The sequence below is a fragment of the Dermacentor andersoni genome, chromosome 9, assembly GCF_023375885.2.
Source record: "Dermacentor andersoni chromosome 9, qqDerAnde1_hic_scaffold, whole genome shotgun sequence".
Lineage (NCBI taxonomy): Eukaryota > Metazoa > Arthropoda > Arachnida > Ixodida > Ixodidae > Dermacentor > Dermacentor andersoni.
The window spans coordinates 81,745,641-81,759,993 of record NC_092822.1 but is presented as its reverse complement, the minus strand read 5'-3'; the positions used below and the strand labels follow the sequence as shown (position 1 = coordinate 81,759,993).

General features: G+C 45.9%; 1 protein-coding gene across 1 annotated transcript in view; it reads left to right on the top strand.

Moving 5' to 3' along the window:
* LOC126527838 (uncharacterized) overlaps positions 1-12,223 on the top strand; it is a 36,887-nt gene extending 24,664 nt beyond the window's left edge. The window contains exons 7-11 of the mRNA XM_055069260.2: positions 340-607; positions 2,031-2,191; positions 5,447-5,793; positions 6,831-7,173; positions 11,186-12,223. Of these exons, the coding sequence (XP_054925235.1) occupies positions 340-607; positions 2,031-2,191; positions 5,447-5,793; positions 6,831-7,173; positions 11,186-11,509 (1,443 nt within the window). The 3' untranslated portion in view covers positions 11,510-12,223. The remainder of the gene's footprint in view (positions 1-339; positions 608-2,030; positions 2,192-5,446; positions 5,794-6,830; positions 7,174-11,185) is intronic.
* The last annotated feature ends 2,130 nt before the right edge of the window (positions 12,224-14,353 follow it).

Here is a 14,353-nt window from a genome sequence, read left to right as displayed (position 1 = left end):
TTTTTAAGCTTCCATGTATGTGTAGCTTCGAAATCTGAAACTTCGTAAGTCACCGTACTTACAAGTCGGACATCCCAGAAAACTGAACTGCTTCTTTTATGTGCACTTCTGCATAACGAGACTGGAATTTTTTGCCTGTGTTCAATCACCTTCACTTCGGAAATTTCAGCCCCAAATTTACTTCTTAAATCACTCGAGCTTTCTTTGTATATTTGTGCTGTTACTGCGTAAATGTCCGAGCACATGTTTGGGAACTTCAGCATGTGAGAAGTGTTGGGGTGCCGCCGCCAGTTACAGTTGCGTCACCTTGATGCCTGAATTTTCATTCACTCTCGGCAGGCGTACGGATCACAAACCGCTTCCCCGACAGGCCTGCTGGAAGGGGCAATGAGGAGTGCAAGTCTCAGGAGTCTGCATGTCAAATTCTGTACCATCGACCCCGAGGACCTCCAGGAGTTGGGCTTTGCCCTGACTCGACGTCCGCCGTCTCCAGCCACTGAGGAGGGCACGGCGTCAACGCAGACGAGCCGCCTGGAGAATCTGACATTCACCAGCTGCCCCGTCACCTGCCTAATCATGGAACACGCCTACGCCTCCCTCATCGGAGGCAAGCACTCCACCCAACTCGGGCGTGTGCCAGATAAAAGCGATGGTATAGGCCTAAAGTAAAACGAGGAAAGCATGATCTGAGGGACAATTTTCAAGCTAATAGATGTATTTCGCTCTTTAGATTGTGGTCACGGGTTTGTTGTCTGCAGTCGGACTTTCACCGCGCGTACGCGCGCGAGTGCGCTGCCAGCCCGTCATCTGAGGCCGGTCAACTCTAGCTTACAACATACTGAAGACGAAGTGTATTATTTAAGTACCCCAAGAGCATAAGCGAGAGAAATAGATTGTGAGGTCATCTGCGCTGAAGTAGAGTACAGTCATGTGCGCCTCTGTGACGTGGACTAGGTCAAAGACAATATCGCATTTTTACTGCGGCGGAGAAAGGGTAACACTTGTTCGATCGAGGCTAATCGTGAAGGTGTTGCAATGTCGCACAACTCCTACGTAGTGTTACCTGCTACGAAGACGGGACTAATAAATGTGGCCAGGTCACGAGGGCGATGCAGTCATGACGTCGCAAAGCGCCAGCTGTCACGAGTCAAATGCGAGAAACTGGCATATGACGCATGCGTCAAACGTCTAAAAAAAGCTAGTTGACTGTGGCACATGATATGGCTTGTGAGCTACGCCTAATTGTGACTCTAAGGAAAAAAAAAGCTTCAACCTTATCGGACGTATGTTTTCCCCAAACGATACTCGTCTGTGTGGCTAGCGTTTTCTTGGAAACTCTGCTTCCGGCATTTCCCTGTCAAGAATGCTATGTACACTGATAGCGCACGGTTCGTTCATCACCTAGAAATGCCTGGTGTGCAGCGTTCAAGTAACGCAGGATGACTAATTACTGAGCCCGTGGCACTCGATACGTCCGTTTTACGTTTTTTATCTTCTCTGATCTAGCCTAAGTATGATTAGTATTTGGGGAAAGTTAAACCCCAGAGAGCTTAACGTTTTTCATGTAAGGCATGAAGTTGAGTTGAAGGGCCAAGACTTGACGCCACCATCGCTCATTCATTTGGTTTCATTGGAGGCCAGACACGAGAGCAAATAGTGACCTATCAACCTACCGCAATATGCTGGGATCCGAAAGCAATGAGTGAAAGCCGGTTTGGCTACCCTACACTGGGGGTAAGAAAAAAGAGGATGGTAAAGACGAAGCGATGGAGAGAGCATTGAGTGCACTTGGGAGGAGGTACAACGATCACTGCAAGGGTTCGCCACTGTACAGAGCGCCAGTAAGCACGATGGCAACATGGCAAATATGACGTGTTATTGGCTCCAGCAATCTCTTCTCCAGTTTGTAATGCACAAAAGCATGGCCTTCGATATTCGCTTCCGGCGTGCCGAGCAGAACTCATTGCTAGGGTTGAAATTTCGACCACCTATTGGCGGAGATGTCATATCGTGTCGACTACCCTGCACAGGTGTCCTCCTCAATCTCACGCTGTCCAATTGCGCACTGCGAGAGACGTTCACGTCGGCTGCGGCAGTGAAACTGCGCACTGACACCCGCCTGCGCAAGCTCGACATTCAGCACAACGAAATCGGCCTCGTTGGGCACCGAACCCTGGTCCGGGTCCTGGAGGTAAGCCATAGTTCCGGATTTGCCTGACACACGGATTTACCTATTCACGGCATAATTCGTTTTTTAATATTACAATGGAATCTCGATGTGTAGTAGTTACCCCGGACCGATGGCAGTAAAGTTTCCGAAAGCAAGTAGAAGGGTGAGGGAAAACGCATATTCAAGGTTATGTTAACACTGCTTATGTAAATCCCAATTTCGGACGCAGGTTATTTGAATTTGTGATTCGCCAATTCTTTTTATTACACTAACATGCTGCTTTCACTTCCCGAACTTGTTTCGAGCTTGACCTTGATATAGAGAATACACTTGTGCTTGTTCTTTCGGAAGTAGTATTGAATTATATTTTGTTGATTTTTTTGAGTTCAGGTTTATGGTTGGGAAAGCTGCATGCAGCATTTATACTCGGCGGCAACTTTTTGTGCCACTTGCGCCATAAAAAAAGTATTTTTTTTTTACGGCAGCACAGCCAAAGCTACGTAGGCCAATCTTGCGTGGTAGTGTTACTACGCCAAGTAGTACCAATGCTTTTAAGGCGGATTTGGTTTTGCCAGGGCCTACAGCACTTTAGCGCTTTTGTGTGTTTTCATGCGAGTGTGCTTGGTGCACAATTGCTGTGGCTGAAATTGTGCTAAGGAAATCCGAGATTTACACCTTGTTTTCAAAAGCAAACATAGTGATCTAAGCTAAAAATGGCGCTGGAGACACAAATAGCTGGAACTCATGCTCTTCTCGTAGACTCATTACTACAAGGTTTCCACGCTTAGCCTTGCGCTATTGAACTACACTTGTAAACGTGCAGAGTGCATTGCAGTTATGTCTATGGCAACCTACACAGTAATTTGTATCGCGCAAGTTGTACTTATTGACACAAGGTTTGTTATTTCTCGCAAAACAATGGATTGCACAGAAACTGCGCATTTAGCAGTCCTACGGAAAGGAAATGAGATATTTCATAACTTTCATTGCCTACAAAGGTCTTTGTTCTAGGTTGTCCTCCTTCACCTACGGGCAGCAGCTTCCCTGGCACGTTGTTACGACAGAGTAGAATAGACTGTCGACCGCTTAGCAAACTACCACCGCGTAGGAACATTCACGTTTCAATGATATCGTTCCTGCGTGGCCGCGAAAATACATTGCTATTGCTAAGAGCGAAACATTGCGAATCGTGGTTGCATCCGCGAACTTAAACGCTGTCATCGCAAGGCGCCAGGGGCACTCCTGTCTGTATACGCTGACGGGCCCGCTGCTACCCGCGAGATCTTGCTGTAGTGATGACTACATCTGCGACACTGAGTAACCGAGAATACCAGCCCTGTATCCCTGCAGTTTATCATATCGGTGGTCACATACCGTACTGTTGATAATCGCAGCGGCGCTTGCATAGCTGGCGGACTCGCGGAAAACGTTCAGGTTGCCGGCTTCAAGGTTGCCTGTTCATCACGACCACCGACGCGCTTGTGCTTTCGGCGTGTGTTGCTCGCCGCACAGCACATTCCTCCGTAATTGTATGCAGCCAGCGAAATGTTCCGCAACGCACTGCTGTCTTAATTTGCTTCTGACAAACTAATCCAAATCAGCTCACGAAAAGTCGCTCTTGCTTGCTGCAGCCCAGCGACGTCATCTTTTGCTTACAAGAGCAGGAAAACTACGCGCGTACATCATGAAGGCAGAAAACGTGCAGCAAGAAACGGGGTTCCTTATCGAAGAAAGTATTTTTGTTACAAAAATAATTCGAACTTAGAGAAACGAAAATTGGGGTGCTATGTTTTACGCTACCTAGACTAAACATGTTTACATCCGCCGACTACATGAACATCCGCAGTAAAAAAAAAAAAGACAAGCGCACTTTCGCTTCGCAGCTTTGACCGTGCCTTGACGAATTTGTCGCCGGGTACAGTGCGTTGTGCTAAATTACCGCTATATATTTCTTATTCAGTTTTTCGAGCCATCTTTCAGTACCATTGCTTTTTCAAGTGCCGTAGTTTCCAAATCTTGTTCGAAACGTTTCTGCCAAGTGTTGTTGCGACATGCATGTTTCCTTCCTTTCTTTTGCTGCCACGTTTCCTTATTTTACATTCAGCACTATCAATGTCACTTCGTTTTTTTTTTCTTAAGGGAATGCATAGGCAAGCTTTCCTGTGCACTTTTGTCGGTACTATAGTCAGTTATACTTGTCCAAATTTCCTTAGGGCAAGGTTTCTGCAGATACATAATTAGAATGGTCGAGAAGAAACTCTGTCCACTATAAATATATTTTTCGTTGGCAAAATGCATTTCTTTAAATTGGGTAAGTTAATTATTTGTGAACAGCCGGAGTCCTCAGGCATTTCAATTATTCGTTCGTTTACTAACAGCCATGCTCGGGATTCCACATGTTACTACAAGCACTGAAGATACGTGAGCATGAATTCGCGATATTCCATTACTTATAAGACGGTTACAATGTAAAGTAGGCTAACACATGTTCGCGGCGATTGCAGTCACTGAAATGCGGTATTCAATACTACAGCTTACTATAAATTCAAATTTGGAGTGCGTCGTTTTTCCCATCCCTCGCAGTGTCAACAGTTAAGCCGAAAGTTGGGGCTTGGAATTTTGTTTACCTGACCAGCCAACCTACGCGCGCGAGATATATTGTGATATAGATTCAGTGCGCTAGACCCTTTTATACAATCATATTTCATCTTACTAATGTTGTGTCATGAACAATGCATTGTCTGAGAACAGTCGTTATCCATGAACGAATTGAGTAAGCAAACGGCCCATTTACATCACGTGACTTGAAACGTTTGTAGCAGCTACGTATATCACGACTTCCTAGCTACAGTTGGTTTGCTTATTAGGCCCTGTAATACACCATTAAAGCTATGCCCACTCGGACGACGCAGAATGTACAGAATGCCAGCAAGGGGCCTTACTTGCTACAAACACGTAACCTGCACTAATGTATTAGCACTGTTTGAACTGTACGAGTTGTTAGATTATGCTAAACTTACTAAACCGTGTTACTACAGGTAGAGGCTAAGAAACCTGCTTTTCCGTCCATCCCATTTGTACCACGCTTTCGCGAGTTTACTGTAATATCGTTGACTAAGTCTGCCTGTTCAGCGAGAACGCTACTTGTTACACAAGAACGGGTCAGATTCAGGCTCGCGGAATACGAGTGCTCGCTGCTTCAAAGCATATTAGGTATTTCTTCATGCTGCTCAGATCAGTACGACACACTATCCTCATTTCTAAATGCTCCCGCAGATCAACGAGAGTCTGGAATTACTGGCATTTTCTATGAGAGCAGTAGTACCCGCGCCCCATATGACTGTCTTCTGCAACGTCATCCGGGAGCTGAAAGTCTCTGCTCGCCTGAGTATCAACTGGGTGAACCCCCGCGGACCCGACTTTGCGGAGGCTGTGGACCTGGCCAAGATCACTTCCGCCTACATGGATCTAGATGACCGGAGCCTCGCGGACGCCACGCCTCTCCTGGATGCTGTAGCGTCCAGTCGCAGCATCCAATCCGCCACAATTGAGTGCTCCACCCTGACGCTCGAACCTGTGCTTCACAAGCTCGCCGCAGCCATCGCCTCCACTAGTCACCTCAGGTAATCCACCCTACACACCTTCGCCGCAACGTAGTTCAGCCGATAGCTGCAACAACCTTCCAAATTAATCGCGACTGCACTGCTTCCATTGAGCTAAGCACACAACAGCACTAAAGCTTTTCAATTAGGAATACGGGGGCGGGAGGCGGGGGGAGGGTGGAGTACAGCATGATTCTTCTGTGTTCGAGTCGTTCTATTCTTTCAACTGCCAAACTTGGGCCACTGACATATTGAACACAAACGCTCATGATTTGCGATCAGTACGGCTATTTCCATGATGCCTAGCGATTCAAGGGGCTGCTAACACTGGCAGGCGGCCATTTTATCATTATAACATGGTCAATTACTCGAAAATATTGCAGTTTCCAAGACGGTACGAACAGTTATTTCAGTGATTCTACGACACTAATAAAATTAAATTATACACTGCATTCGCATACATTACACTACGCACACATTAGAGCGCAGATGTTACAGGAAGTATAAAGGACCAAAAATAAACTTTACAGTATACTGATGCCCGCCGGTTCAAATGTGTTGTCGAAAAATTTTTTTCTTGGTCTGTTGAAGATGTAGGAAATCAAAAAGGCACAAATGAAACGGCAAAATGTCGTCTACCCGACAGTAGCGCGACGTTACAAGAAGTGAACTTTGGTTTGTAGATGCGAGAAGTATTGATTGTCATCAGAATGGCTATCTTTGTAGCCGGAGATAGTCAAAAATTTCTACTCCTACAGCCCAAATTTCAAATTTACGATAGCGAAATTCTTTTTGCGCACACTTACACCTCTTAGCCACGATACAGGCAGTCAGTGGCTGCAACTGCAAAATCTGTTCCTTGTTTCGAAAATTTTCGATGTAAAGGTTGCCTGTCAATTTTTTGTAGGTCTAGTACATTTGAATCCGTATTGCTGCATAATTAGGCTTATATGATGCAGCGCATTGCTTGATCCTCTACGAGAGGCAGCCATCGAAAGTTCAATGCTCGACCTAACCATTTCTTTCGCGATAAAGCACTGGCTGTTTCACCAATGCAGAGATCTGAAGCTGTGCATCAGGCTACCCGAAGTCCACGCGGTGAACCTCCTTCGGTCACTGGAAAACAATCGAACCATCCGTATCCTTGAAATGACCAACTTTGTCTTCAGGAAAAGGGCCATCAAAGCACTGGGCCGAATGGTCGAGGAAAACCGGGTGATCAACATGCTCACGATTATCATCCTTGAAGGAAAGGACTGCTTTAACGAAATGCGGGCAGTCTGCCGCGAGCTGAAGGAGGCCATTCTGCGCAACCGTTTCCTCATCGGCGTCGCTGTGCAAATGATCAGGGACAACCATGCCAGCGACTTCGTCATCAAGGATGCTCTGCGGCGTAACATGGTGAGTTCTTTGTGCACATGTCGTGTTTGTTCGCACATATTTCCAGAAGTGTCGCCCTTACCGTACACTCTCCAATATGCTTTACGGAATTACCTGCGAAGATGCCACGCTGACCTGAAGAATAAGTTTTTTCACAATGGTCTCGTTTCAGAAAATAATTCTCACCTTAACTGCTTATCGTATTTACCAGTGTATCATTCCATAAGGTTCGTGTGTATGTGACGCGTGCGATTATTATCCAGTTCGTAGCCATCTGAAACGTTAGGATGCTATTGCTCCACGTGAGCGCATGGAAGGTTATTAGGGAGGTGGTTTCACCGAATGTTCATCAAGGTAATGTTCAGATGGAATACAATCAACTGTGATAGAACTAGGCAGGCGTAAAACAGCAGGCGAATTTGGCTCTCGACATGCATTTCAAGCTAACCACCTCGCCCAGCTAGCCTTTGTTTTTTATACAGACTAACGTTTGTTGATTTTCTTCAGCGTCTACAGCGGCAGGAACACTAATTTGAAGCCCGCGTAATTTCCACTTGGTGCATATGGTTCTAACCCCACCTTCATACTTTTGTTACTGCCCTCCGAAAAGATTCCCAATAAAAAGCGAGTCAGAAAGCCATATTAGAAGGTACATTGACAGAGCAAAGCCAGCCGACATCGCCATTGCTACTCCGCTTGCATGACACCTGAACGTCGGTCAGCAGTGTGGGAAAGAAAGGACAAAGTTGACAGGACTCCACTGATGATAGAACTCCACATCGGAGCCCACCCTGAATAAGTTAAGGAGCTCAACAAAGCAACTTTTAGAAGCAAATTGTAGGCTAAGACAAACGACCTTACAGTAAGAAACTACTCTTGTTTCATTTTTATACTATTAACGTTATTCCTAAGCCACGCTCTGTAGGACAAAGCTTTAGACTGAATATCGGTCTCATTGCACTAGAGGTCAGGTGTCCCTGTCCAATTTTCTTGACATAGACACACACATAAGTATAGGTGTATGGCCTGCGTACACGCCCTAACTAGCGTAATTTATTGGCGTAATTCAAGGTTGTGGAGCTGTTCTAGAAGAATTAAAATTCTTCGCTACTGCACTGGTCTCACAACTTTCGTTCGCGACTGTAAATTCTTTTACCGCAAGGTTGCATTCTCCATTTTTTTTGTGCACCGACTCGCTCTTCGTGGATTTCAAGAGCACATCAGCACTGCCCATCAACTGCAGCAATGCTCTTCAAAACCACTTTTCGGCAATCCTTACGATCAGTAGCGGCTTGACAAACGTTCAATTTCAAGCACATGCTAAGTCTAAGAAGTCTACAAATATAGTGCTTCGCCGTAGAAGACTTATGGTTGGTGGCGCTTGCAACGTTCTATACACATGTGCGGTGCACGCATAACTAAGCTCTGCACTTGCGCCTAGAAGTGCATATTACTACTGGACCACATTGTACCTTCAGTTCACTGTGCTCTAAGCACGCTGTGGTTTTTATGGAAACTGCATGGACACTGACGAGACGCGATGGTAGTCTTGGAGGCCTTTCATCTATGCTCGACTCGACTCACTAATGACTACGCTCATTTACTCAAGGCTATTTCCTACATGCGCCAGAGCTAATGTATAGGTACCTTTTAGGTAGCCAGAGCTGCAAATAGGTCCGCCATTTTAGGCTTCACCATCTTAGAATGTCACTCCCTGTACGTGTAGGAACCACACTTGCGGGGCGATGCCAGTAGCGCTTTTTTTGGTGCAAAAGCACCACTTGCTTACAAACCTGAATTTCGCCTCAATTTGTTTGAAGCCTCTTCTCAGTTAGCTGTGTATGTGTTGCTGTCAAAACTAAAACGAGCCTAAAAAAAAACGAAAAATACGTCATCGCGCGTGGGCGTGTCTACGTCTACTCTATCTCTCTCACACACACCTGCAGAAACAACTTTTATATTACCCTGAACCATTACTCTGAGTTCACAGGGTCTCCGCATTTTTTTTTACTTTTGCTTTTTTTATTATTCTGCGACTACAAATCGATCGCACACATAATGATTACGAGCCTAGATTTTATGCCTGCGGTCCTTATCTAATTATTGAATGTGCAGCGTGTCACAGACATAGACCGGCGCATGGTGGCAGCGTCTGTGAGCCTTTCCGATTTCTATGCAAAGCGTTGAATGTTATTCTAAGCGTTCATAGATGCATCCACTGAGATATTTTAACGCTATAGCGTTAAGGGTCCAGCGTCAACCGTCGTTTCAGCAAAAAATTATTCCGAACCATGCAGACCCACCCATACAAACCCAACCACCATACCCAACCAAGCAGACCCTGCATGTAGCACAAAGAAGTTATTGAACTAATTAGGTTTCTCCAAGTAAAATACTTGAAATATCGTGAAGTACGACTTACGCATGACCTACAGACGTGATAGTGTTGAATTGTAATATGAATATGCGAGAAAACAATTCTGTTACGCGGGAACACGAAGAGAAACCTCTTTTCTGGTGTTTATACCGTACATAGACCTGCCACGGTGTCAGAGATTTGCGCGCCCGGTTACTTGCAACATCTCCAGATAGCGCTCGAATCCGCCGCATCACGCCGCACGCAAGAGGCCGTGCTTCTACCAGAAAGCTCACCTTCGTGCACAGCGTTCGCCACCAACATTTGCCTGTGAACATTAGCGTTATATAAGCTGCATTTGCCAGGAAACGTGAGAAGCAGTCGGGCATCTTTGAGTGCTATCGCGTTCCACTCTTAAAGGGGAACCTCAAGCGACTTAGACATTTTTGCATTGACCCCTGCAACATTATGTGAAATTTAACGAATTTGGTTCATCCTTTGCGTCTATTGCACGTCACGGGACAATTTATTGGTTTATGTATTATACACACAAGGCCCAGGAACCGCAACAGAAAAGAGAAGTGAAAATGTACAATATTTCACTGCAATACAAATTCTACTCCGGCCGGTCGCCTGAAAGCGTGCTCGATTCGGTAGACAATCATTTTGTGTTCTGCAGTGAACATTACTCGTCTGAAGACGTGCATCCTATCGTCTTGTCTATGCATACAAACCTCTTTATATCCATACATGCATGGGCACATGCGGTGATAGCCCCAGTTGCTTCAAGAGCCATACGCAGGGGCGCTGGGAATATGCGTCTCGCTCTAAAGATACTTACACCTCCGTGGTGTACTTTTGCCTCAGGACAATAATCGTCATCTGTCTTGCTTGCGTTTCCTTTCTTGAAAACGCTGCGCTCGTTAATTTTCTGTCGAGAATGCGGTCATGCTGATAACGCGCATGCCTTTCATGGCGTGGAAGTGCCGGGCTCAACGCGTTAAAGAAAGGAAATGCTGCCAAAATAGATGACTATTATTGTGGGGTAAGTATACACCCAAAGGGTGCAACTGTTAAGCATGGCTCCATTAACTCGCTGTCGCCTAGGGTGAAGCGGGCACAATGTTTCTGGAGTGGGCTCGGAGCAACCCTAGCCGAACGGGCCAGTCACGGGTGGACCCTCGCGGCGCTATTGAAATTGACACCTTCGATTAAAGCAAGGGTGCCCAGCATTTGATGCAAATCAGCTTCTTAAGAGGTGCGATGATATAATGGCAAGTTAAGCAGTTCTGTGTTTAATTGGCTGATGTCACGTGCGATGATTATACATTTCTTCTGTTGACGGTCTGCTTCGCGAGAAACGCCAGATACCAAACGTACAATAATTGTATTGAGTCGGACACGAAGTCGGGATCGACAAAGCCATGGGTTACCTTACGAGGTTACGCAGATACGCATCAGTAGTTAATGACAGAGTAGGGATTGGCTTACGATTCGGTGGCGATTCGTCGGCCCGCATGATTTAGAAGGCTCACGTTATTAGAAATCATAGCCATCGACGCTGGGTGGACTTGCAGAGCGGACGAATTACCTAGAAGCCAATTCCTAGCTCCTCTGTACGCTTTGTCGCGCGCTAAGTGGCTGATCTCGCTCGGTAACTGCACGTTCTTAACGCAGCTGTACGTCCACGAGGCCATCCGCTTCATCAATGGCTCCGATGAAAAGAGCCATGCGCTGGCCTTCGAAACTCTGCAATACTCCCAGTCCTTAAAGATGGTGCTGGCTCTCAACTTGTCCACCAGCGAGGAAGAGGCGGCCCAGAAGATTGACGAGGCCCGCGAACGGCTTGCTGCCAGCTACTTCAGGCTGACCGGCATCGTCAGGGACAAAATAACCTGCAAACAGGACCGCAGGAGGCGAGCCACGCTGGACAAACTTACCGTAGACCTTCTTGCACTCATCTGCAGTTATCTCAGTCTGACTGACGTGGTGGACTTGTAAAGCACTCAAAAAGGCTACGTTTACTACGTTTAGTGTTTACTACGTTAGCCCATTTGGGTGAACAAATTATACGCTTCCTTGCATTCGGGCACATCAGGTTCAAGCGTTTGCTACAATCAATCTTCACATTGCATTTTGAGGCCCGCTAGTGCTTCAGTGCGTCAGCTACGAAACCAAACTTTCTCTTCGCGCAGCATCACCTCATCCCCAATGCACCATTCTAAACAGCGCGTTTGTGTGTTATCGTCTTGGAAACAAAGTTAATTTACCATAACATTTTTATCGCCACGTTTTTCGGCATTTCTTAACACCTGTAAAGTTTGTTTGGGACCGCGATTACTATTTCGTGGCTTTAACGCGTGCTCTCCAATCACACTGGCTTACTAACTTATGCGTGAAAACGGGTTGGCCGTATTTCACCGTCGTTGCGCGCGTGCAATGTTTATTTTACTTTAAATATGCCTCACTGGTGTATCAGCGCTCATTTTATGCGTCCATGTGTGGCCTTTATGGATGTCTTGCGGAGTCTTTACGATCCGTACACTTTCCCGATTCATGGTAGTTGTAGCAGTATGTATATTATTGGTCCAAATGCAATAGCGCTTCAGCATGGGTTTCCACCCCATTTTTATGTTCTTCATGTCTAAACGCGAGCATTCTTTAGACATGTTATTGGTATTTGGCTCTCTAATAAATGTTAAGTGCAAGAAGTCATTGTGGTTTGATCATTCCTTTGTGTTGTATGGCTGAGCACGAGTTGTACGTACTCTTTGTTTCGTAATACGAGTGCATCAGTCTTTTTTCCACTTACGAGCTGATCATGTTTGTTTTACGGAATTTCAAAGAAAGAAACTGTTGCAGATAACGTAATTCTAGTCTTTGAGCTGGAAAATTCAGAGGGTCAGTACTTCTGCGAGAAGTCGAAATACATATTAATCTAAGAATGTTCACCAGTTACCTTCCCAATTATTCATCATGCGTACTACATTTTAAGACTTATATCCAGTTAGTTTGCAAGGTTTATCCACTTCCAATGAATTTCCAGAATGACACTAATTTTGAGATATGCGCCATCGAACTCGCCATAAAGAAGTCTCAGTTTCGGAAATATGTCAACACTGGTCTCATCCTGGACATTCAAGCGGATAGTTGGTGCAAACTCACTAGCTGCCATTCGTAGTTTGCAATGTGTGCGATAAAGTTGTATAGGCGGTTAGTCATTTTTAATTGACTGTTTTGATTTCTCATGCATGTAATGTCTACTTATTCGTATAACCCAGCTCAAGAAATGGAAGTATCCTACATTCCACAGGTTAATTAAAAAGAAATCCGGAGTACTTAGTGATCACCACGTCATACTATGCCCTGCGCATGTGCTTGTGGTACCTTTTGCTGCATGGTAGGTTGACTGCCCATCTACAACTAGACGCAGTAAGCTGGAGTGACAGCTGCGACTGTCTGAGTTTGACCGACGCAACCGTAGTTGACCACCGTAGTAGTGAACGACGCAACCTTAGTTGACGCGCAGCATGGTGCCAATCGTGGTGGCAGGAGATGGCGACGTCCGACAAGCTGGTGGGGCCCCTATTGACCCAAGACGCACTCGGGGATGAAAGCAGCCTAGGAAGTTTTTAGCGAGTTCTGCAAGCAGAAAATTCGGCGCTTTGGAGAAGGTTTGGAGCAGAAATTGTCCGTCTTGGAGCAGAAATGAGCTTTTTGGAGGAGCCTCGTAAAGGTCAGTGAAATAGGCGCATATGGAGAAAAGGTGCTCCTTATGTGACCTTGCAGAACATTATGTTGCGGCAGGTCAGTTCTGCAGAAACCCACAAGGCGAGCAAAATCACTTACAGGAAAAAGCATGAAATGGCAAAAGAAATCAACAGGTTTCCCAGAACGGGCGCCTTAGAGCTGCGCTGTAGAATACTAACGAGTCGGTCATTCGAAGAGGCAGACGCTGAGATGTCCGCTGTCACAAGCTTTCGCACAGTCCAGTAGCCTTAAAGAATTTCAGAAGGGCTTTGGTGGCCTTCTGCCTATCGCACTAACCGGTGCGTCGACGTCGTTCTTATCGCTTCTCTTAGCATGCCTTCAGTAAATCTTGTTAGTATACAGGTATCACTGGAAATATTAACGCGAAAGCGTTAATGGTCCCGTGTCACAGAAATTCCGGTGTCCTCGTTCGATGTCCCACGCCAGTGCTCAGCCTCTTGCGAGGGTAAAACAAATTCGCACTACGCAGGAACTCCGCGTAGCGCCGAAGTGTACTGAGCTAATTGAACCTCTGAAACCAAAACGTTAGAAAAATTGTAAAGTACGACTTATACACAACCTGCAGACATGATAGCGTCGGATTATACCTTGGAGAGAGTACACATTTCTGCTTCGCGAAAATTTAGACCCAACCACCTTGCGTTTCTAGCATTCATAGGATGGCTCGCACAACTCGGTTTCTCGCAACACCATCCGAATGGCTCTCGCCCCCGCGCGTGTGCAGCCCTCGCAAGAGGCTGCGTTTCTACCAGAAAGCTAGCCTTCGCGCATTACTTTCGCCCCCAGCGTTTTACGACAAACATCACTCTTTCATAAGCTGCAGTTGCCCGACAGCGAGAGAAGCAGTCGGATCTTTTAATACTATCGCGTTCTGTTATTAAAGGCGAAGCATAAGTGTCCTCCAAAATTTATTATATATGTTTGAAAGCACACTTGTCCTCCAATTGGGGTCTGCTACCGGCCACGGGATTCTTAGTGTTATTTCTTTATTCGTAAGATTCATAACGCTTTAAGGTCGGTTGCTACTTCAAGTGATTGCGATGCTCGCGTTATCTTGGTGATTTCGATTTCCCG